The sequence below is a fragment of the Gaeumannomyces tritici genome (genome assembly GCF_000145635.1).
Source record: "Gaeumannomyces tritici R3-111a-1 unplaced genomic scaffold supercont2.4, whole genome shotgun sequence".
NCBI classification, from domain to species: Eukaryota; Fungi; Ascomycota; class Sordariomycetes; order Magnaporthales; family Magnaporthaceae; genus Gaeumannomyces; species Gaeumannomyces tritici.
The window spans coordinates 420,368-442,363 of record NW_008804548.1 but is presented as its reverse complement, the minus strand read 5'-3'; the positions used below and the strand labels follow the sequence as shown (position 1 = coordinate 442,363).

General features: G+C 60.0%; 9 protein-coding genes across 9 annotated transcripts in view; 2 read left to right on the top strand and 7 right to left on the bottom strand.

Annotated features, from left to right (window-relative positions):
* Window positions 1–1,708, bottom strand: part of GGTG_07554 (hypothetical protein) — a gene marked incomplete at its 3' end in the record, with an annotated part of 3,173 nt that extends 1,465 nt beyond the window's left edge. The window contains exons 1-5 of the mRNA XM_009225378.1: window positions 1,385–1,708; window positions 1,297–1,322; window positions 849–1,232; window positions 438–766; window positions 36–336 (exon numbers count right to left, since the gene is read on the bottom strand). Of these exons, the coding sequence (XP_009223642.1) occupies window positions 36–336; window positions 438–766; window positions 849–1,232; window positions 1,297–1,322; window positions 1,385–1,528 (1,184 nt within the window). The 5' untranslated portion in view covers window positions 1,529–1,708. The remainder of the gene's footprint in view (window positions 1–35; window positions 337–437; window positions 767–848; window positions 1,233–1,296; window positions 1,323–1,384) is intronic.
* A 1,352-nt stretch (window positions 1,709–3,060) lies between these two features.
* Window positions 3,061–5,358, top strand: GGTG_07553 (hypothetical protein; the record flags this gene model as incomplete). Its single annotated transcript, XM_009225377.1, has 5 exons — window positions 3,061–3,441; window positions 3,512–3,614; window positions 3,703–3,771; window positions 3,871–4,473; window positions 4,581–5,358. The coding sequence occupies 5 exons, from the start codon at window positions 3,061–3,063 to the stop codon at window positions 5,027–5,029; spliced, it is 1,605 nt and encodes a 534-aa protein (XP_009223641.1). The 3' UTR covers window positions 5,030–5,358.
* A 1,090-nt stretch (window positions 5,359–6,448) lies between these two features.
* Window positions 6,449–8,358, top strand: GGTG_07552 (hypothetical protein). Its single transcript, XM_009225376.1, has one exon. It carries the CDS (start codon window positions 6,829–6,831, stop codon window positions 7,846–7,848), a length of 1,020 nt encoding a protein of 339 aa, XP_009223640.1. The 5' UTR covers window positions 6,449–6,828; the 3' UTR covers window positions 7,849–8,358.
* On the bottom strand, window positions 8,324–10,303 carry GGTG_07551 (hypothetical protein; the record flags this gene model as incomplete). The annotated part of the gene is made up of 3 exons (XM_009225375.1): window positions 8,324–9,286; window positions 9,364–9,671; window positions 10,246–10,303. The coding sequence occupies 3 exons, from the start codon at window positions 10,301–10,303 to the stop codon at window positions 8,324–8,326; spliced, it is 1,329 nt and encodes a 442-aa protein (XP_009223639.1).
* Window positions 10,304–10,605: 302 nt separating this feature from the next.
* On the bottom strand, window positions 10,606–10,812 carry GGTG_07550 (hypothetical protein; the record flags this gene model as incomplete). The annotated part of the gene is made up of 1 exon (XM_009225374.1): window positions 10,606–10,812. The coding sequence occupies one exon, from the start codon at window positions 10,810–10,812 to the stop codon at window positions 10,606–10,608; it is 207 nt and encodes a 68-aa protein (XP_009223638.1).
* A 570-nt stretch (window positions 10,813–11,382) lies between these two features.
* GGTG_07549 (hypothetical protein) lies at window positions 11,383–12,556 on the bottom strand (the record flags this gene model as incomplete). Its single annotated transcript, XM_009225373.1, has 3 exons — window positions 11,383–11,392; window positions 11,696–11,886; window positions 12,467–12,556. 3 exons carry the CDS (start codon window positions 12,554–12,556, stop codon window positions 11,383–11,385), a joined length of 291 nt encoding a protein of 96 aa, XP_009223637.1.
* A 608-nt stretch (window positions 12,557–13,164) lies between these two features.
* GGTG_07548 (cutinase) lies at window positions 13,165–13,946 on the bottom strand (the record flags this gene model as incomplete). The annotated part of the gene is made up of 2 exons (XM_009225372.1): window positions 13,165–13,647; window positions 13,743–13,946. 2 exons carry the CDS (start codon window positions 13,944–13,946, stop codon window positions 13,165–13,167), a joined length of 687 nt encoding a protein of 228 aa, XP_009223636.1.
* Window positions 13,947–14,814: 868 nt separating this feature from the next.
* GGTG_07547 (CAIB/BAIF family enzyme) lies at window positions 14,815–16,886 on the bottom strand. Its single transcript, XM_009225371.1, has 2 exons — window positions 15,556–16,886; window positions 14,815–15,457 (listed from the first exon to the last, which is right to left on the bottom strand). The coding sequence occupies exons 1-2, from the start codon at window positions 16,836–16,838 to the stop codon at window positions 14,995–14,997; spliced, it is 1,746 nt and encodes a 581-aa protein (XP_009223635.1). The 5' UTR covers window positions 16,839–16,886; the 3' UTR covers window positions 14,815–14,994.
* Window positions 16,887–17,817: 931 nt separating this feature from the next.
* Window positions 17,818–20,858, bottom strand: GGTG_07546 (pisatin demethylase). Its single transcript, XM_009225370.1, has 3 exons — window positions 19,520–20,858; window positions 18,206–19,453; window positions 17,818–18,116 (listed from the first exon to the last, which is right to left on the bottom strand). The coding sequence occupies exons 1-3, from the start codon at window positions 19,832–19,834 to the stop codon at window positions 17,988–17,990; spliced, it is 1,692 nt and encodes a 563-aa protein (XP_009223634.1). The 5' UTR covers window positions 19,835–20,858; the 3' UTR covers window positions 17,818–17,987.
* Window positions 20,859–21,996: the final 1,138 nt, after the last annotated feature.

Sequence of the window (21,996 nt, the reverse complement as noted above, 5' to 3'; positions counted from 1 at the left end):
AGAGAGAGAGAGAGAGAGCAAGAAAGAAAGCTTACACGACCAGAAAAACCACAAAGGTCACCAGAAGCGGCGACCGCAGATCCTTGAACCGCGTCGCCCACCATGTTATGGGAATCGACATGGCCGTATTGACGACCTTGAAGGACAGCATCCGGATCGAGATGTCCCACGCGTTGTCCTCCCAGCCCAGGTTCAGCGCCATCTGCGGCACGATGGAGTTGACGGCGCTGTAGAAGATCCAGCCCTCGACCCCGAACGCGAAGACGGACAGGGCGAAGTTAGCATCGGTCCGGAAGAAGACGTGCGCTACCAAGCCGTCGGACCGGCCCTTCCACTCTGTTGTTTGTGTGTTCCGCCGTCATCAGCAAGTTGCACTCTGAGGCCCCGGGGCTACAGTTCAGTTCCCAGGAGGCTCATAGACAAAGACAAACACTCACCATACAGACAGAACCCAACCAGCAGGGCCAGGCCCAGCCCGATGGGCGCGGCCACGTGCGGGTCGCTCCACTTGTAGGCGCCGCCGGCCCAGCCCAGCCCCAGCAGCATGAGCGTGGCGCTGCCGACGAATAGCAGGGAGCCGATCGGGTCGCAGGCCCAGACGTAGTCGCCGAGGGACATCTTGGGCCTGTCGGTGCGTTTGGGTGGGTTGTAGAGGAAGAAGAGACCGACCGACGTCAGGGCGTGGAAGGCGGCCTGGATCCAAAAGATGTAGCGCCACCCGCTCGCGTTGACGTTGGTCACGGCTCCTGCCCCGAGGTTGCCGACTCTGCATCGGGATTTTTTATTTATTTAGCACGACAAAAGCACCGCAAGAGCATAAGTCCACAGCAACAAGAAGAAATACTTACAGCCCCCCGATAGCTCCCCCCATAAACGCGCAACCGTTGGCAATGGCGCGGTATCGCAGCGGCAGGATCTCGGACGGGATGGTCTGGACGATGGAGATGGTGGGCAGGGTGAAGCCGATGAGGATGCCGCCGCCGATGAGCATGTTCATGGACGTGGCCTTGGCCGAGACGACGGCGCCCGCGAGCGCCACGAGCGGCGGCAGCGTCGCCATGTACTTGCGGTCGAGCACGTCCGACAGCCGGCCCACGACGGGCGAGAGCACGCTCTGAACCAGCAGCGGGCCCTGGATGATCCAGCCCGCCATGGAGGCATCGCCCAGGTCGCGCACGATGAAGGCGATCACCGTCCCGGCCGCCACGACGACGAAGACCTGGCCCGCGATGCTGGGGGTGTGGGTATGGCTGTTAGACTGTGAAAGAAGTGGTTCGGGGATTTGGGATGGCATACGCGAAGCAGGATATCAAGACCACCAGCTGTGGCGAGCTGGCGTTAGAATTATAGTCATTCGCATTGCACGGGCCCCCGAAAGACTTGCCCATGACCTCCAACTGAGGTTGATGTGGACAGCATCGTCCTGGGCCTCCTCTGCCAGCGTCTGGATGCGATCTCCATTTCCATTGGGATTGACCGTCTCCTCGTGGCTGTGTGCCGCAGTCCGCTTCTCGCTCGGGGCCCCCATCTTGTGCCAGGTTTATCTCGTCGGGGCACTCAAACTGACAAACCACGGGCGATATGGCAAAGACAAAGCAACCAGGGGAACCCAGGGAAATAAGAGGAGGCTCTGTTTTCTACTCTTATTTGTACCCTCTTCACCAAGACCCGCCCCCGCGCGCCCGCCACGTCGATGAGCGAGCCCCGTCCGCGGTGTGACGCTGACCGCATGGATGCTACCCCGTGGGGAAGCCTCGGCTGCAAGTTGCCGATGCCGGCCAGACCCCGAGCCGCCCCTCTTTCTTCAGCTTCTCCGCACGCTGGCAGCCGGGAGGGCACATTGTCATGGCTGCCCAGCCCGGTAATTGCGAAAGTGCAGCCAGGCGATTGGAACGGTGGACTCCTTTGCTCGCATTGAATGGGGCCGCCGAGAAGAAGGGCCAGCGGCGCGGGTGCGGTTGCTACACTAGCCAGTGTGAATGGGAATATTGCATGGGCCTGGGCTGGGCTGATTAGCAGAAGACATATCATTACGATGAGAAGGCACAGATCTACCGGGAAACTTGTGGAGTGAAGACGCGAGGCTTCTGATGCCCCGTTGGGTGAAATTTAGCGACGAGACAAGAAATGGCCGTGGCTCGCGTGGCTCAGGCGGCGGCTCAATCGGTGGCTCAATCGATGGTCGATATAGTGTGCGATCCCTCTTTGGGCCTAGTAAGCTCGCTTGTCCAAAAGAGGCATGGCATAATTCGTGTTGTTTACGGATTAATACGGGGGTACGGTCCTGCGCATGCCTTGGTCGGGGTCGGCGACCGCCAACTTGGACCGACCCGCGCTACTAAATTATGGTGGTGTATGACCGACAATGACGACCGCGCTTTAGTCCTGTTAGTTTGACTTGATGGCTTGACCATGGAAGCAACAAACAATCCCAACAGACCAGAAGCCAGCCTGGGAGAAATCAAGCCCAAGAAGAACCAAGCCCCGAGAATTCGTCCGACTCGCTTTCATGTTCCAGACAGGCCAATTTTACAGGTTAGACGAGGTGGCAGACACCCCATGTGGAGTCCCATGAGCCATCATTGATCTATCCTTGATCCTAGATCCATCATCAAACACCAACAACCAGCTGCATGCTGGCCAGGCTTCGGGGCGCCCATCATGCACCCTCGGGGCACCATGCAGCCACCTTTCCTCGTATCCCACCGGCAAGATAGCCACCCATCCGCCTGGGGTGCCTGCGGGCTGGGCCGCCGTAGCCCCTTATCCAGCACGCCGGTGCCGTTGAGAAACCCCGACCGAACCCGATGTCGCCGTGGCCCACAAAACATGTGGCGCCCGCCTTGTGTCCACGCATCGCCGGTTCATGGCTATAAGGGCGCGCTACGGCTCATCTGGCTCATCGAGTGGTTAGGAACGGTTTGGCAACACCTCAACACGCCCCCCTGGACGCTCTTGCCAACTCTCCAAAACTCCACCAGGCTCCAAATCTCTCCCTCGCCCACTGCCTCCAAAGCTCCCCGACGCAGACAGCCTTTTCGCTAAGGAGGTACCGCCGTCATGGCCTCTTCCGCCAGCGCCGACGCGACATGGCTTCCCAGCGCGGGCCTGCTCGCCGGCCACGAGTTCGACCAGACCACCATCGCCGCCACCCTGGTCGCCCTGCTCACGCTGCCCGTCATCGCGAGCTACCTCTTGGGCAAGAAGGACAATGGCATCCCGCTCGCCAACCCGCCCAGGCGGTTCCAGCCCGAGGCCATGGCCAAGATTGAGTTTTCCACCGACGCCCCCCGCATCCTGAAAGAGGCCAGAGAGCGGTTCCCCAACAAGCCCTTCCGTTACCTGAGCCCGTGGGGCATGATCAACCTGCTGCCGTCGGACATGGCCCTCACCGTGAAGAACAACGCCCCGCTTCTCAGCTTTCGGAAGAAGCTCAGCGAGGTGAGAGCCCACTCAAAGGTGCACGCGATTTGTAGCCAAAGCTGACTGGGTCTTTGTTGAACGCCCAAAGCGACACCCCGCCATCATCCCGGGTTTCGAAACCTTCAGGAACCTTGACCACCCGGGCGAGGTAGTGCAAAACGTCGTCAAAAAGCATCTGACCAAGAGACTGAGTAGGTCAAGGTTCACACTTCGGATTCTCTGCCTGCCTGCCTGCCTGCCTGCCTGGGGCGACGCTGACATTTCTTGCACGCGACCAAGACACCATCACCGAGCCGCTTGCTCTCGAAACAGCGTTTGCGGTGAACAAGTTGCTAGGCCAGCCATCTGGTAAGTGCGCCCGTCGCCCGTCCCCACAATCCGCGAGGTGGAGGGCATCTCAGGTCTGGTGAGGCAGGAAAAGGCTAACGATGGCAATGGCTCGGCCAGACTGGGCCGAGACACCCCTCTACGACACGATGCTGGGTCTCGTCGCGCGCCTTTCTTCCAGGGTTTTCCTCGGGCCCGAGCTCTGCCGCGACGCGGCGTGGCTGGATATAACGGCGAATTACACAAAGGCCGAAATCCAGGCCTTCGTGGCCCTCGGCTTTTTCCCCTATCTGCTCCGGCCCATCATCGCCTTTTTCGATCCCACCTGCCGGGCCGTCGCGAGGGAGAAGGCCCGGGCGGTCCTGATCGTCGAGGGCGAGCTCGAGCGGCGTCGCAAGGAGAAACAGGAGTGCGCCGCCCAGGGCGTTGCGCCGCCCACATACAACGACGCCATCGAGTGGGCCGAGATGGAGGCTGGCAGCCCCCCGGTCAACCCTACCGATTTCCAGCTCACCCTCTCGTTCGCCGCCATCCACACCACGACCGACCTCATCTCCCAGACGATGCTGATGCTCGCCATGACCCCGGGATCTATCGAGGCTTTGCGGGAGGAAGCGGTCGAGGTCCTGGCGTCTGGGGGCTGGACCAAGAACTCCCTGTACCATTTGAAGTTGATGGACAGCGCCCTGAAGGAAGCCCAACGTGTTAGGCCGCCTGCGTATGGTAAGCAACCGGCATCCCTTGCTAACGATGAGTGGTTTCAATCCCCAGCACGGTGAGACTGACTTCTTTTTTTTTTTTTTTTTTTTTTTTCCTCCTCCCGGAAACAGACGGCCTGCAGCGCAAGGCCATGGCCGACTTCGTCCTGCCCAACGGCCAAAAGCTCCGCAAGGGCGACCTCGTCGCCGTCGACGAGCACGCAGGGCTGTGGGACCAGCACGAGAACCCGGAAAAGTTCGACATGTACCGGTTCCGGCGCATGCGCGAGACGGCGGGCGGCGAGCACAAGGCGCAGCTCGTCTCCACGACGCCCGAGCACATGGTCTTCGGGCTCGGCAAGTACGCCTGCCCCGGCCGCTTCTTCGCCGCCAACGAGGTCAAGATCGCGCTCTGCCACCTCCTGCTCAAGTACGACTGGGAGCTGGCCCCCGGGACGCCGACCGACCCCATCGTGGCGGGCGGCTTGCCTGCCATCGACCCGGCGGCCAGGCTGCGGCGTAGGGTGAGGGTGCCCGAGATTGATCTTGACGCCCTCGAGGTTGAGAAGACGGCCGAGTAGGCTGGGCATCATGGCTCTGGTGGCCGCCATCACGGGACGGCTGGGGCGAAAGGGCAGCCGGAGCAAACTTGGCTGGGAGACGGGCGCTCAAAACGACGACGGCAGATGGGCGGAGGTGGAAAGTTGGATTGTCACGTACCATGTGTCCAGCCTCTCTGGCAGGGTTTTTTTCTTTCTTTTTTTCTTTGACTGGATTCGATGGGCTACCGATCAAGTTTGACTGATAGTCTTTTTATCCGGCTTTTCTGAATAGTATTTTTACACCTCAAGCACAGGTTTCGTCCCGTTTCGCACCTACTGGAACATTCAGTAGCTATTGCTTATTCCGGTCTCAGCGAAAAAAAAAACCTGTGTATCTGAAGCCGCGCTTTGCACACTGCCTGCCTGTGAAACCAGAACCACCAGCATGGGTCGGGTGGAGCAGCCACATCGTGCTCCGCCGACACAAGCCGTCGTCGTCGTCTCAAAAGACTAAGACGGAGAGCTCGGTGTGCTGGCTCATCGCCGTCCAAGCTTGCGATGGATTCTTGGACGGGGTTTTTGTCGGTGGAGGGGAATGGCAGCAACGCTATCAATCCAATCTTTGCAAAGCCTGACCCTCTACTTAACCCAACCAAGCCAGTTCTATCAAAAAGGGCCGATTGCCAAGCGCCGGTCAGCCCGGCTAGGCGGTAGCTGGCGGCCCGCCTTTAGCTTTTACTTGATCCCTCGTTGCGCCAGGCACACAACGGAGTGACCCGACGGATCGCAACTGCCCTGCTGAAAATTGCCGTGATACGGGGCTGGCAACACGAGGAGCCGCAGGTCCCTGACAAGAGGGTGCAGGATGGAGAATATTGTGGAGAATATTGACGTAATGGCTTATCATGGGATGGAAAAGTCCCGTGCTTTGCCTGAGCAAAAAGAGATCCCGCCCTACGAACCAAAAATCAGGTTGGCTTTGTTGGTCGCCCTTTGCCTTCTAAAAAGGAGGGGAATTCGCAAGGTGGAATACAGTGGGAGTTCTGGGCGGATCAAATTTACGAGGAAAAACCACCCATTTGCAGGGGCTTCGGACAGGAGTTGGCCCACTATTGCAAGGGGTCACCGCGGGCATGTATCTTTTCTAATTTTTCACGGCCAAATAGCCTGCCAGGTACCTGCATATAGGCAATGTACCGGGGCGGTTTTTTGGCCGTGAAAAATAGAAAAGATACATGCCCGCGGTGACCCCGCGTTTCCCCTGAGCCCCTGAGGATAGGTGGGATTTTCCTCTCTATTTACAGATGGTTGCTGCGCTGCCAGGCCCTGCGCGTGCTGCGGCTCTTCGGCTCTTCAGAGGAAGGAGACCCTGGCGACGATGATGCTCGTATCGCGGGCCCTCAGCCCCGAGCTTTCGAGGCAGAGCCCCACCCTCCCCCGTATTGTGCGGCCTCCTTTTCCCGCCCGCGCCTGAGAGAGCCGTCTTGCCGACCAAGGCCCTCGGCATCGCCAGCACGAGGGGCGCCAAACCAGGAGTCGCCATTTTCTGCGGACGAACCATGAGGCGATGTAGCAGGGGCTGAGGGGACCCGAAGGCATGGATTGTTGCGGATGCATCCGCCCGCGGGGATGGGCCGACGGTGGGATATAAGAAGCAGCGTTGGGCCTGATCGGGGTGCTGTTTGTTCTGGTCTTTCTCTCCCCACCCTCACCGGCCAGTCCTTCGTTTTCCTCTACGACTCCAAGCTTCTAGCTTTGTGGTTCCTTCTTTGACCACGTACTCTCGCTTCTTTATACACTCGTTACCAAACCACAACACCACCACCACCACCACCACCATGCTCCCCATCACCCTCCTGTCGCTCGTGGCGGCCGCCACCGCCAGCGCCATCCCGGCGCCCCGCGCCACGCAGTGCACCACGCCCGAGGTGCGCAAGGAGTGGCGCGAGCTGTCGACGGACGAGAAGGCCGAGTACATCCGGGCGGCCAAGTGCCTGCGCGAGCTGCCCAAGCAAAAGTACGCCGACGTTGCCGCCGTGACGACGCGCATGGACGACCTCGTCTGGACGCACTTCAAGCTCAACCTCGACATCCACTTCGTCGCAAACTTTCTGCCCTGGCACCGCTGGTACGTGCAGCTGCACCAGGACCTGCTCCGCAACGAGTGCGGCTACAAGGGGACGCAGCCGTACTGGGACTGGAGCATCGACGCCGACGCCCTCAACACGGCCCACTCGCCCGTCTTCGACCCCGCCACGGGCTTCGGCGGCGACGGCAGGCGCATGCCGGCGGGCGCGGCCCCGGGCTTCGAGCGCTGCGTGGCCGACGGGCCCTTTGCCAACACCAACCTCACCATCGGCATGGGGTGGCCCGACGTCAACACGGTCGGCAACCGCAGGCACTGCTTCACGCGCGAGCTCAACAACGCCTCGGGGCGGGACGCCGACGGGAATATGATAGTGGGCGACATGCAGGCGGCGGCGTACAACACGCGCGTCATGCGCACCGTCGACGGCCTCCCGACCTACGCGCTCATGCACGACATGCTCGAGGGCCTGCCGCACGCCCAGGTCCACAGCATCATCTTTGGCGACATGGGCCCGGCCACGTCGCCAAACGAGCCGCTCTTCATGCTGCACCACGCAAACGTCGACCGCGCCTGGGCCAGGTGGCAGGGCCGCAACGCCACCCGTCTCGCCGACTACTCGGGCTTCAACGACCGCAACAAGGTCAACTCGGCCCACATCACCGACAAGATGCCCGTCGTGGAGCTGGCCGACGTCCAGCCCATCGTCCAGGACTACATGGACATCCAGGCCGGGCCGCTGTGCTACACCTACTCCAAGATGACTCTGTAAGGGTCGTTTGTTTTGATAATGCCCATCTAGCCATGACTTGTTTTCTTGTTTTCTGAATCCCAGCCGCACTCAGTATCTGTTGCATTTTTTCTCAACGCATTTTTTGGAGCGACCGCCTTTGTACATAGCCATCGACGATTCACGGATAGCCTCACGATATAAGCAACTATTCGTTACACACAGGAATACTGCCATGTATCTGACATGGGAACATAATCCACACCAGGATTCCTCCAAGATCCAACCCTAACTGCGACCCCTGAAGAGCCCCTGAGCCCCATTATTATATCGTCGGCAACAAGCGCTGCGCCACTCCCGAATATTTGTCCAGCTGTGACGAACAGGTCCCAAATAGCCAGCTCTAGAGTTGTGGTGTTGTACATTCATCAATCATGGACTTATCATATGCTACAAGGTAGATAAAAAAAAAATACCTCAAAGGAGAGGCTTTAAAAAGCAACAACTTTTCTCCCCATTACTTCCCCCTACCCTTCACAGACGGGTACGACACGGCAAAAAAGTCGGGCGTCAGCCGCCGCCCGCCGCCGGGCCGACCTATCGTGAAGTAGGGGCTCAGGTTGGCCTGCTTGCGCGGGTGCGGCGGCTGCCACCCCTCCACCACAGTCTTGTCGCTGTCGCTGTCTTCGTTGCAGCGGCCGGCCGCCACCGCCGCCGCCCACGTCCTGCTGCCAAGCGACGACATGCTGTTGCGAGGCAGCGGCGGGAGGGGCTTCGATAGGCGTCTTGGGTTCAGGGGCTGGTGTTGGCTCCGGCGCAGCGCGGCGGTGGCTGCAGCGCCCCCCTCGACGACGGTGACGACGCCCAGCGACACGGCCTCGGGCAGGGTGCGGGCGAGCGCGACGCGCATGGCGGGCAGGCAGGCGCACACGATGCCCGCGTGCATCTCGAGCGCGGACCACACGGCCACGGGCAGCTGGTCCCAGGTCGGGTTGTCGGACGAGAAGCCGCCGAGGACGCGCAGGCGCAGGGCGCTGACCGCGGTGGCGAGGAGGCCGACGCAGAACATGCCGCCGACCTGCGCGCGCCGCCGCCGCGACAAGTTGAGCCCCGCGGTCTGCGACAGCGGCAGCGTCAGCATCCACGCGTCCATGGCGATGCCGGCCCCCGCGTTGGCCCACACGAGCGCGCTGCCGTCGATGCATTGGCCACCACCCGTCGCGGCGGCCCCGCTGCCGTCGTACTGGGTCCAGTAGAAGCTGACGGGGGCGCACTGGGCCAGCCCGACGGTGACGAAGGCGACCGCCAGGGCCGTGTTGGCGGCCAGCGTGCCCCAGAGCACGAGCCGGAAGCTGCCGCGGCCGCGGACGAAGGTTGGCTTCAGCCCGCGCCTGGTGAAGACGCGCATGAAGAAGAGGGTGATGGAGATGCGCATCAGGCTGGCCACTGCGAAGTAGATGGGCTCCGCAAAGTACCAGTACTGGAAGTAGGGTAAGAGGTCCGTTAGTTTGTCTGGACATTGGGGAGGCGGGCAGAAAGGGAAGATAGTGGGCTCACAAAAGCGTAGTCGCGGAGCTGGTGGGTCGTTAGAGTCCAGACGTCGCGCCCGAGGCCGGCGCCCGTCATCAGGACGCCGCAGAGGTACATCTTGGGCAGCAGCAGCACATACGCGAGGAGAATGGTCAGGTCGTCCGCCCCCAGCGTGCTCATGGCGCCCTCGGTGTCGCTGGACAGGATCTTGGACAGCAGCCTCAGCAGGACGGTGAGGCCCGAGATGGTGCAGAGCACGACCTGCTGGATCGTGTAGCTGTGTCCCGCATCGCGGACGGGGGCGCCGCACGCGTCCTTGAAGATCTTGGTCGTCGCTGTCGGTCGTCGTCCTGTCAGCTGTGGAACAACAGTCGGCCAGTTTCGTTTGGTGTTTGCCTTACAGAGAAGGTCCTGCAGCGGACACGACAGCTTGACGCAGCCAGCAAAGGTGTCTATTGTTGACGGCTCAGTGCAGATGCATGCCGTGTTTGTCTCATTGATGCTCAGGCACTTTGATGCCTGCGTGGCCAGTTGCGCGCAAGGAAGCTGTGTGTGGTGTTTGCCCATGTTAGCCTGGAGCCCGAGACACCAACGGGGAGTCTCCAAATCAAGACGGATGCCCCAAAAACCTACAGCACATGGCGGAAGCGCGACTATCGCCCGTGTTATGCTGCCGTCCTGTGCCCGGGCTGTCGCGGTGATGCCGAGGCCGGCGAGGAGGGCTGCTATCCTCGACTTCATCTCTCAGATGTGCCTGTCTGGAGGGCGTGGAAAGACACCGGTAGGAGAACTGGCCGTCGTCACAGCTTGAACAGAATAGCCAGCCTGATCAAGGGGGATGAGAGGGGCGAGTTTCCCGATTGCTTTTTATTTAAATTACGCTTTTACCACGCCGAGGATCTGACCTACCCACAGGATACCAAATTCCAGACCCTCGAAGAGCCCCCTTTCCGACCGCGGTCCCCATATCAAAGGCTAGTTGTGGAGAAGACAGCGCCGGCAGAGGCTTATTTCCTATCGGGCCGCTTGCTAATACCAAGGTGGCGTCTCCCGTCTCCGTCCCGCTCGGACAGCCACGGCGTCACGCGCGACGCCTCTTTGGTTTGGGGAGTGGCAAGTCACCGTGCTCGCCGTCAAGAACGCTATCCATCGGGAGGTTTGTCAGCCATCTTCCAAATACCGAGAAAGCCTAACACGTCGGCCACGAGCGAAGGCTCACGCCACCAGCAAATCGAGATCGGGGCGCCTGCCTTGCGCAGCACACCATCGTCAAGCGGAAGTCTTTCCGCCTTCGCCCGATGCATCGTCAAATGTCGTCGTTTGAACTGGCCGGGCCGAGGTGGCCCTTTCCGGGGGGTAGAGGATCTGCAGCGGCGTGACGGCGACGGTGTCGATGCGCGGAGAGACCATGGCATAGCACCATCCAGCCTTTTTTTGCAGATCGTGGACGCGTCGCGCGAGCAGATCCCGATCCATGTGCCGTACATACAACCGGGAGGCAGGTGGCTCAAACAACTGTCAATACCACGTGCTTACTTCCTTCCCTGTGTGCAGTTCCTGGAAGTGCCTGCTGCAGTCGCCATTCTAACCTGGTTCCACCCTTTTCGTCGAGAATAAGGGCGGGCAAGCCTGGCTCGCAGTGCTAGGTTAGAAATCGGGCTGCCCCACTCCCAGGTCAAAAGATCTGACGGCTATCTGAGCTCTGGGTCAACGGCACCTCAGATGTCCCCCGGGAGGCCGCCAGGAAACGACAAGGAGGTGAACCCACCTCCCCTGCTGATAAGCTTGGGTTGCTGCAGCTGCTTCCGTGCCCGGGGATAGCGGTGGTCTAGGTGGTACGACATAAGCTCTGCGCCTGGATCCCACGGTCCCCGGGGGGAGGTCCCGGGTTCGAGCCCCCGCGGGGGTGGAACCCGGGATATCCCTTACTACACATTTTTTTTTCTTTTGCTTCCATCGGAGCAGAGATGTTTACTTTTCATAGTGGATGCTGGGGCTCGTCCTTTCCGGTTGTATGCGATAAGTGAAATCTCCCCCGAGTTCCAACTACACGTGACTATTCCGTTTATTAGCTTTCCATTCTCGTTACTGGCACGGCCATCCATCGACCCCTTTGCTTATGGCACATTCCCACCCTTTTTCCTTGGCTGTTTGCGGCAGCCTCCCATGCAATGTCCTGTGCATTTACCAAGTTGTCATTGTAACGTGTAACCAGTGAAGTAGCACCTTGAAATCGAAAGGAAGTAGCCTGGATCTACTCGTCGCCCCCGAACAACACCAGGTTCCCTATAAAATACACAAAAAACGCGTATCGAACGCCTGCCACTGCGTTCCGCACTCGACCGTTACCCGCACCTACACCAGCACCAGCTTTGCCTTCGGAATTAATTCCATCTCGTCTCCCAGCGTGACCGAGCCTGTGAGCTCCTCCTTGTCGGCCCCTGTAAATTCGGATTCTGCCTCTGCCACCTCGTTCACTAATCCGGTTCTGTCACGGACTCGGCCGCAGTTACCGATCCAGCGTCTTTCACTGATTTTTACCTCCACCACCTGGGCCGTTTAACGTATAAAAATCCCCTCCCGTTGAGCGTATTGTTGTGGGGGAAAAAAAGCCCCATCATGCTGGCGGAAAGCGAATCGATCGATCGCAAACATACACACGATCCAGGGCCAGCCGCCGGTATCAAACACTAAAAGGGAGGAAGCAGCACTTGATAGCAACTGCCAGGACTCCTTGCCAACGACCCCACGTGGCGGCTTTCCAGAAACGTGCACAGCCGTCACTGCCTACTTCCGGTGTCGCGAGTACCACCGCAGCCGCGGAGACTGCGAGCTCTGCTACGCTCGTACCGAATACTGTCTGACCGAGGGGTGCACGGTCCGAGAACGACATGATGCCAGCTGTGACGATGGAAGCAAGGACTGCTCAGAATGCCAAGATGCGCTCGTGAATGGGACCGACGCCTAGCCATGGCATGTGGGCCCGGGCGACGAGGGCTTGTCGACTACGCCTTTTCGGCGGCTGCGTGTTTGTCTCGACTCGCCGGGCACACACCTGCTATCAAAGCACATGATATCGAGCATCAGGGGAAGAGCAAGCCCACTGGAAGTTTATAAACTTTTGACACACGGCATAAGATGGAAGATCTCTCCCGGTCTCGGCAATTCCATACGCCAACAGTCCAAAGACGGCCGCAACCTGCCCAGCCTGTCTGTCCATAAAACCAGAAGTGCTTTGCTCTCTACCATGGGCTGATCCAGTAGATTCACCGGTTGGGCCCATTCCATGATAATCGTTGCCATAAAAGGAGACCAGCATCATGTTTTTTTTTCGTGCTCGAGTGTGCTCTTCCAACGGCATCTCGCATCCAGACGCTGCAGTCGCACAGAAAGATCAGCTATCAAACCGCATCCCACCGGCCGTGGCCATCTCCAAAGATGTGCACAGCCTACTACGCCTACTACGCCTGCTTGGGCTACCACTCGGCAAGGCAAGAAGAAGAGCTCCGATTGGCCTACGTCGACTATTGCGAAGTGACCCAGAGCAACCCACAACCGACAATTTGCTGTCCTATTTTTGTCCTAGCCATCTACAACCCTGAGCTCAACAATGCCGACGTGTCCTGCCCTGCTTGCCAGCGAGAAGGAAGATGAGTTTGGTGGACGCATAGCCGCCCACGGTTGAGCATACACGAGATTGCGCTCGACAGATACTGGAGATATCGCAGCGAATAAAAACGAGACATGGAATTCGTACAATATCAACAGAAATTATGGATAAACATATACAGTAGAAAGTCATTAACCACCAAACCATTACCCTTCCAACTAGGTCGCCTTGACCCGAGCCGCGATGAAGGCGACGGCCTCGGGCACCCGGGCACTGTAGTCGAGGTGGGGCAAGGCGACCATCAGCTCGCCCTCGCAGACCAGGTCGCCCTTGTTGCAGATGATGAGCGTCTTGGCTGCGGGAAGGCCTGGGACGCGGCCGCCGTCCTGCTCATTCTGGGTGTCGCCAAAGGTGACGGCGGCGGCGATGCGGGACCTGACGGCGGCCGGCAGGCCCCCGACGGCGAGGTGCAGGAGCGCGGCGCCCTGACTGTAGCCCGAGACGACGATTCGAGCTTTGGGGCACTTGGCGGCCACCTCTTGGATGAGGTCGGCGAACTCGCCCGCCTCGGTGCGGCTGGCGCCGCTCGACGCCAGGTTCGTGAGGAGCATGGCCGCGTACGGCACGCCCTGCGCGGCCACGCGCGTGGCGTTGAGCCGGGCCTTGAGGGCGCTGGCCAGTTCGGGGCCGGGTTGCGAGCCCTGTTTTGGAGAGGTTGGTAAGTGGTGGGTTGCGATGGGCTATGCTGCGCACGGGCAGCTCAGAATAAAACGAAACGAATACATGACCAACGTACCATGTTGCCGCTCTGGATCGACCCACGCGCGAACAAGAGCACGATGTCTTTGCAGCCGCCGTTCTTGAACTCGTTTGCCTCAATCCCGACAGTTTGACGCGGCAGGATGAAGTTGGGGAAGCCGTATTCAGCTTTGGGGATGGTGACGGGAGCGGCCAAGGAGCAGGCTACAAGAACAACAGTGGCGGCGAGAGAGAACTTCATGGTGCAGTGGTTGAAGTTGGACTTTCAGGGAGGAGATTATGACGAGAGTAGGAACTGCTGACGGTGGGAAACGTGAACAATAGGAAAATAGACAATAAGAAATATAAGATTGAGAAACGATAACACTAGGAAACCGACGACACTGGTAAATGAAGGCTTGATGGCGGCCAGATGAGAAGGCAGCTCCATCATCACCAAGACAGAGGAGCAAGGCCTTTATCTACTTGACCCGGAGCACCAGGTCTGCGGTCATGTCGTGATGCCATCCCTCGGAAAAGAAGGCCATGAACTGAAAGCGCAAGGACGCCATGAAACTTGACGGGCAAGTAGCACGAAAATAGATCTCAAGATCCACGTTATCGAATATCGAATACCACCATCTCCCGCTGCCGAGAATCTACAGGCACTCCGTGTGAGGGCCCAAAAAAGGCCATGCGGAAACCCCAGCTGTGAAGCACATCTTCTATCGACAACCGAAGGGAAACAATGACCAGACAGCGGGCCAATCACAGCGGCCATGTCCCTGCATGACACTGGCTGCTGCCCCTGGCGGGGTTTTCAGGGCCGTGGTGCCTGGAAACCCCCACAAGTGTCAGTTGCACAGGCGCGGGGAGTGGAGCCTTTTGGAGGGGCGAGCAGAAACAATGCGACGGCTTAAAACATCGCACGGACGACCAAAAAAAGCATTGTGGGTGTTATGGAAAAGCGGGAGAATAACGAGGAAAGAAGAATCGATGCCCGATCAGTCGTCATTCAAAACCACCACCACCTAGATCTGACCTAGCGCCGCCCTAGATACTACCGAGAACTACTCGAGAAGTCGACACGGCGCGTGCTCGCGGCAAAATGACGCGCTGTGTCGAGTCACGGCACCAAGAGCACACCTAAAATAGAGTCAGCGCCGCGGTCCTCTGCAGCCCCCCTAGTCCAAGCCACATAGCCAGCGCCTCAGCCAAAGAAGCCGCCCGCCTCAAAAGATTCCCTCAACATGGCCAAATCATAACGCTCAGCTCGCCCAGACGCCACTACGCAGTTCTAGACCGCCCCTTCAAAGCGCCCCTGAAGCCTCGCCCCCCTCATCCTGCGGCCACTCGGCCTTGTGCGTCCCCGGCAGGCAGCTGCCGACGGCCGGCCCGAGCGGCGTGACGCCCAGCTCGACGGGCAGCCTGAGGTAAGTCAGCACGTCCTTGGTGCCGGCCGGGCCGCCGCCACCGCCGCCGCCCAGGTCGCTCGGGATGCTGTCAAAGTAGGCCGGGCGGAACAGGCGCGGCACCGCGGCCTGGAGCGACCCCATGACCTTTGTCAGCAGCGCCATCATGTCGTCGTGGTGCCGCGGCCGAAAGGTCGGGTGCAGCTCGCGCAGCCCGCGCTGGACCTCGGGCGCGAGCGCGCCCTGCGCGAGCAGGAAGCGGTTGAACTGGTTCAGCGAGATGTCGACCGTGTAGCTGCCGCCCTCGGTCGCGCGCTTGTCGATGGCCGTCAGGATGCCGATCAGGCCGACGAGGCCGGTCCTGGGAGGAGGATGATGAAGAGGTCAGAATGGGTCGCTCATATAAGGAAAGCCAAAAAAAAAAAGAGAGATCTGATCACACAAGGCCAAAACACTCACTGGTAGTCGGAACTCGGCAGCGGCGGCACCACAGGCTCGTCCAGCCCCAGGAACTCGCCCATCATCCAGCTGACGCCCGTGACGCAGTCCGAGATCTGCTGCCAGCCCGACCTGCCCGCCCAGGGGCCCGACCAGCCGTAGCAGTTCTCGCGCACCACCACCATCCCCTTGCCCCTCCGGCGCGCCAGCGCGTGCAGGTACGCCTGCCCGAACCCGAGCCGGTCCAGGGCTCCCGGCCGGTACCCGTCCAGCACCACGTCGGCGTCCTCGACCAGCCGCCGGAGCGCGGCCCTCCCGTCCCCCGACTTGAGGTCCAGCGACGCGTCCCGCTTGCCGAGGTTGCCGTCCATCAGCAGGGCGCCCACCTCGGGCTGGCCCGCGTGCGAGACGCGCACCACGGTCGCGCCGAAGAAGGCCGCGAGCCGCGCCACGGTCGGCGCGGCGATGACGCGCGATATGTCGACCATCTTGATCCCCCGGAGGGGCTTTCGGTCGTTGGGGTCCCGGACGGCCGGGTAGGGGACAGGCGGGAGCGGGTTTTGGGAGGCGTCATCGTGGCGGCTGAGGATGTACAGCCCGTCGGCCGCCGTGGCCCTCCCCTGCTCCGTGGCGTCGAACTCGTCCCGCGTCAGGCACACGGTGCCGGCCTGGCGCCAGTGCTCGTTGGCCTCGACGTCGAGCCACTCGGCGTCATGGCGCCGCACGGCGTCGGCGTAAACCGCCACGGCCTCCTCCTGCGTCGACACGGCCGCGTCGTCGCGCGGCAGGCCCAGCATGGCGAGCGAGCGGTCCGCGTTCATGCTGCCGTGCAGGTGGAACCAGCGGCCGTCGCGCGTCGGGTAGACGTTTGTGCAGAAGCGCCGCCAGGGATCCGCCATGCGGCCCAGGTCGTATCGCCCCCACACCGCCGCCACGGCCGGGTCCGACAGGGGCTTGCCGTTGACGCGGGCCAGCACCGCCGACGCGAGGAAGAGCGCCGCCAGGTCCGTGTTGACCGTGACGTCCTGCGCGCCGCCGGCGGCTTCCGCCCCGAAGCGGTCGCGCGCGACGGCGCTGCCCAGCGTCCCCGCCAGCGCCCACAGCGCCGCGCTGACCTCGGCGAACCGGAGCGGCACGGGCAGGAAGGGCGTGTCGACCGTGTCGGGCGCGTTGAACGAGGTGCGTCCGGCCAGCTCGAGCACCTTGGCCGGCAGCTGCAGGCGCGCGTCCCGGAGGAGGACGTCGCGGAAGATGCGGTCCGCCTCCTTGCGGATCGAGTAGCTCTGGGGCGTGTCGGTCGTCATGTTGAAAGATGAGAGCGTCAGGTCAGATGGAAACACAGCTCGTCAGTGTTTGAAAAGACGAGATGGCAGGTAAGAATCACATACGTGCGGCTACATTGCGTGGCTTAAAACTCGTCGCCTAAGCGGGGATTCGGAGACCCAGACGGGCCCGCTCCGCGCCGGCTTTCTTAGCCCATGCAAACAGTACGGGCCAATACAAAACCCGGTGGTACGATCAACTCTCGCGGTGCCATCCCCAACTTCCCCGCTCGCTTGCGTGCAGCTTGCGATCGGCCTTGTGGGGTGCATCGAGATGCCTCGGCTCAATGCTACGCTTACCACCCATCCCGATCCTAGACCTGGGGCCCAGATAGAACAGAGCCATAGGTACTCGGGGCGCATCGCTTCACCTGAAGACGCCCAAGGTAAAATGGACAGGCAGTTAACTTACCCGGACGGCTATCACTTTCCTACAAGCCTGTCCCCGTTCTCCATACCGGAAAAGAAGCACGGCCTGTCAAAAGGGGGGGCTACAAGCCTGGCTTCCTTCCCGCGCCGTGTGGACTGCGAGACGGCGCACGTAATCGCCAACCAGGGCCATCAAGTGGTGGACAACGGCGGTGCCCTCAACCCGGCTAGGCCCGAGCACGAGCACGACCATTTTGACATGTCCACGAGATATCGATGTGTAGGTAGGTAATGCTTGGTTCCAGTCCCATCACGCGCCAACAAGAGCATTGGAAAGTCCCGTTGCCAACAACAGAACAAAGAGATTCCAGAGACAGTGACGTAAGGGCAATTCGGCCTGATGGAAAAGGTAAGATGGAAGACCAACAAGTATCCCACCAAGTCGCGCCTTTGGCAGAACCCGGATTAGAATGGTACGGACCAACATCACACCTTGATGTGGCGACTCCTACCAGTTGTCCCTGGGAACTCTTTGCCATGAAACTAAAAACAATCATCACTGTTCCCGCACACCGCTAAAAACAGGACAATATGTCACTTCTCGCGTCAGGGGGATGCGGGCACTATCAAAAACATGCTGCCATGTTGCTGTGTTCTTTTATATGAGTAATTGCAGTTGTATGTGGATATCTCGTCCCGAGTATTGCTGCTTCATCCAATCCCCCCCAAAAAAAAACACGGCGGGAAAAGAAGAATCTATATCTACGACGAAGCGACATCTCCATCCGGACGCACAAGCTCCCGGCGGTGGAACTTGGTCCTGAAGTTGTTCTGCTTGACGAACCACGAGTTCACAATCTCCCAGTCCTGCGTCGGGTCATGGAACTCGATCTGCAACAAGAAAGCGGTTAGCAGGGAAAGGTCAAAGGACAGCATATGTAAAAAGAAAGAAAAGAAGAAGAAGAAAAAAAAAAACTCACCTCAAACTTCCTCAGCAGGCTCGGCACGACCTTGTAAATCTCGAGCAGACTAATGTTCTTGCCGATGCACGTCCGCGACCCCATGCCAAAGTGCAGCATCATGCCGCCCATCTCCTTGACGCGCCGCTCCTCGGCCGCCCGCACCTTGTCCTCGTCCACCAGCCACCGCTCGGGCCGGTACGCCTCGACGTCGTCGCCAAAGATGTCCCTGTTCTGGTGCACCACCCACGCCGACACGCCCACGATGGTGCCGGCGGGCACGTGGCGGCCCGCAATCTCGCAGCCGCCGGCGGGCACGACGCGCTCCATGGGCAGGCCGGCGGCCGGGTGGACGCGGAAGGCCTCCTTGACGCACGCGTCCAGGTAGGGCAGGCGCTGGGCCTCGTGCCACGTCACGAGCCCCGTCTCGTAGTCGCTGAACATGCCGGCCCGGGCGGCCCCGTCGATCTCGGCGCGCAGGCGGGCCATGGCGGCCGGGTTGCGCAGGAGGTAGTAGAAGACGGCGCTGAGGGTGATGGCGGTCGTCTCGGAGCCCGCAAACGCCATGGAGACGGCCATGGTCTGCACGAGCGTGTCCGACATGAACTCGGGCCGGGCCTCCTGCGCCGCCAGGAATTTGGACAGCAGGTCGGGGGACCTCACCCCCGAGCCCTCGGTCGTTGAGCCCAAGTCGACGGGGCTCTTCTTTTCCGACGGGGCCTCGAACTTGCGGTCCGCCGCGTTGGCCCCGTTCATGGTGGTCAGCAGCGTCGGGACGCGCTCGGCCATGCGCTCGCGCGCGAAGCGGGCCACGGGGAAGGTCGCGTCCATGAGCCCCCACTGCGACAGCTTCAGGTAGATGGGGTTCTTGAGGAACAGCAGGTCCAGCCAGGGCATCTGCCCGACAGGCGCGACGTAGTTGAACAGCCAGCCGAGGTAGCCGATGATGCCGTCGATGTCCTCGTTCTTCTCGACGAAGCCGTGGCGCTTGCTGTACGTGATCTCGCCAATAACATCAAAGGCGTAGAACTGCATCCACCGGCCCATGTCGCAGCCGTCATCGTTGTCGGCCCAGAGCGTCTCGGTCTGGCGCAGGAAGAGCTTGGTGGTGTTGTCCACGAAGGGCTCGTACTGCACGAGGGCCGACATGGCGAAAGCCCCGTTGACGCAGCGCCGGAACTGCGCGTGGAAGTCGTTGTCTGTCGTGCTAAAGAGCGACGGCAGCCTCTGGCCTTTGGCAACGGATTGTTGCACAATGTAAAAGTCGGACTAGGCAGTGTCGGCAGTCAGCAGGGTCATAGGCCCGAGATGGAATAGCCTTGGAGGTTTAGTCACCTTTACAAAGCCTTTATTCAGACCATATATGGCCTTGGCCGCCTTGGGGTCCGAGATGGACAGCATGTTGGGCCCGAGCCGCACGACGTCGCCGTACTTGGCGTGGAGCTTCTGATGCGTAACCTCGGGCCGCCGGCCATAAACGTCCCAGAAGCGCCAGAGATCGGTGAAGGAGGCCAAAAGGGGGCCAGGGTACTTGTTGAGGCCATTATGGTACCGATTCCGAACAAGCCACGCAGCTAGGACGACGACGCCAACGCTGAGCCAGTGCTGCCCCAGGTACTGGAGCAGCGCTTCAGTGACGCCGCCTTGCATAGTGCCGTATGGCTCGTTTGGTGCGTTGGTGTGCACTTGCGATGCGCCGTTCCCGTATAGCACCGGCTATCGAGATGATGAGCCTTATCGAGCCTTCTCGTGGTTTTGGGTCCTCTTGTCGGTCTCTGGTAAAGGGAACAGGGTATCTAGGAGGGTCAGGCGGCTGGCACTTGTGGTGTAGTTGCCGAACAAGAGTGGAAGTCCCCCGACCTGAATCTTGGAAAAGAAAACGATAGATTCCGCCACAAAGCCTGTTGAGAGACTTGCGGTTCCGGCGTTGAGGGTTGATGGTGAGCAAGACAGTGCTGATGCGGCTGTTAAGGGGTAGGGGGCTTCATATAAGCGTCCCGTCCCCCATCCCAAGATGGTTGGCAGGCGCAAATCCCTTGCCGATAGCTGACCTACCCCGGCCAACGCGCGGCCGAATTCCTCCTCCCCCAGCAAGCCAGTTCCCTCGGCAAGACAAAATGATGATGGCAAGTGGAGCCCGCCTGGATAAGGAGGAAGGGCGTCGGCGGGCGGCTGCTCCTCGCCAGTGGGAAGAGTGGGAACCGGATTTCCAGGACCCGCCTCGGGAGGGTATGATGATGTTTGGGGGGAAGGTGAAGGCGGAGGCGAAGGTGCAGGAAAGCTAAAGGCTCGGCAGGTGAGATCAAAGGGGTGATGATGATGATGATAATGGGGAGGAGGAGGGTGGGCTAAGCGGTGGTGGTGTGGAGGCGGCTGGGCCAAGAGGGCGCGGCGCGGCACATTGTCTGAGGCATGGATGGACATTCGGCCGGGGCGGCGACACGACCAGAACGCTGGGACTGGGCTACGGCGACCCTCGGGGACACTGGAGATCCCGGACGGCCGACGGGCAGAACAGAGCGACATTTGCCGTGCTTTTTTCTTGTTGTTTTCTTTTTTTTTTTTTTTGGTCATGTAAAAGATGGATAGTGTGAGGGTTCCATGGTTGTGTTTCCTCCGCCATCAGGGGATAGGTACCAGGGTGCGGGCAAAACCCAAACCCAGAAAAAGCTGGGATCCTCAAAGTCGCAGGCAAACGTCGGCAAGTGATGGAAGGCTTGCCGAAGGCGGTTTACAAAAACGAGGCAACCCCACCGCTATGCCAACCCCTGTGGGGGCAGGAAGGGCGAAGCTTGTCGGATTTCGGCAGATGCGCCGTCCAATGAGCGGGCCACCTGCCCAGCGGTCCTTCTGGGAGCGCAGACGCCCCAGCTTGTGGAAAGGGTCGGTGGGCAATGTGACTTGGGTGCTTGCCCAGTCCCACGGCCCGGCGAGTCCGGCTTGCAGTCTTTTTCATGTTTCCATGTTGCCGATGATGGACAGCCCGGTTTCAAGACGGTGCCGGGCCAGGGCATTGGCGGGAAAACTACAATCGAGCAAAAATAAACATCGGTCCGGGTCGATAGGGCATTGGATTAATTAATCTGTGCCAAGCCAGTTGTTGCTGCGGCTGCTGGCTGCTGCATTGGGACCCCGCCAGATCAATCCCAGGGCGCTGGCTTTCATCCCAAATCGGTGCACAATCTACAATCTTTACGGTACAGTGGACAGTCGGGGTGGCGCCAACCAACAGCCCGAGTGACATCAGCCCAACATCCTTGACCAAAAGACACGTCGGCAGTCGGTCAGTCACCCATCGCCGACCCCGAGTCGTCATCTCACCCATGCCTATCAAGCAGGTGCCTACCACCTAGCTTGGCTTGCTTGTCCAAAGCCCAAAGGGGGAATAAATTACAAGACAATGAAATATGACAGGCCCGAATGCAAACTGAATATTGAAAGCTTTATTTCCCTCTAAAGTGCATTACCGACAGACCACAGTTCATATCAAGTACTAGCCCAGTGAGCCCATCCCTCAGTTAACGAGCAGTACTTGTCTGTGAACTCAGCTCCCCTCTCCTCTTCGATTATATTCTGTACCACAAAGCCCGCTGTTTGCCTAGCAGGCAACCGGCAATCCCTTTGTGTTGTCTGTGGAAATAGGCCTGGCCCAAGATAGATCTTGTGAATTACCGGTCGCTTTACCGGATCACTTGTGCAGTCTGCAAACAGGGATGTTACTATTTCCAACACAATAAAAAGCAAAAACATACAACACCGAGGATTCCCCAGTGGTCACCCACCTGAGTACTAGTTCGGCCCTCACTGGTTTG

What these genes read in the sequence shown, in the direction of transcription:
- GGTG_07546 (XM_009225370.1), bottom strand. Translation starts at nt 19,834, where the DNA reads ATGCAAGGCGGCGTCACTGAAGCGCTGCTCCAGTACCTGGGGCAGCAC. An exon ending in TGAATAAAGGCTTTGTAAAG is followed by an intron (nt 19,454 to 19,519) that starts GTGACTAAACCT and finishes GACACTGCCTAG; the next exon opens with TCCGACTTTTACATTGTGCA. An exon ending in GCCTGCTGAGGAAGTTTGAG is followed by an intron (nt 18,117 to 18,205) that starts GTGAGTTTTTTT and finishes TTCTTGTTGCAG; the next exon opens with ATCGAGTTCCATGACCCGAC.
- GGTG_07547 (XM_009225371.1), bottom strand. Translation starts at nt 16,838, where the DNA reads ATGACGACCGACACGCCCCAGAGCTACTCGATCCGCAAGGAGGCGGAC. An exon ending in CTGCCGAGTTCCGACTACCA is followed by an intron (nt 15,458 to 15,555) that starts GTGAGTGTTTTG and finishes TCCTCCTCCCAG; the next exon opens with GACCGGCCTCGTCGGCCTGA.
- GGTG_07552 (XM_009225376.1), top strand. Translation starts at nt 6,829, where the DNA reads ATGCTCCCCATCACCCTCCTGTCGCTCGTGGCGGCCGCCACCGCCAGC.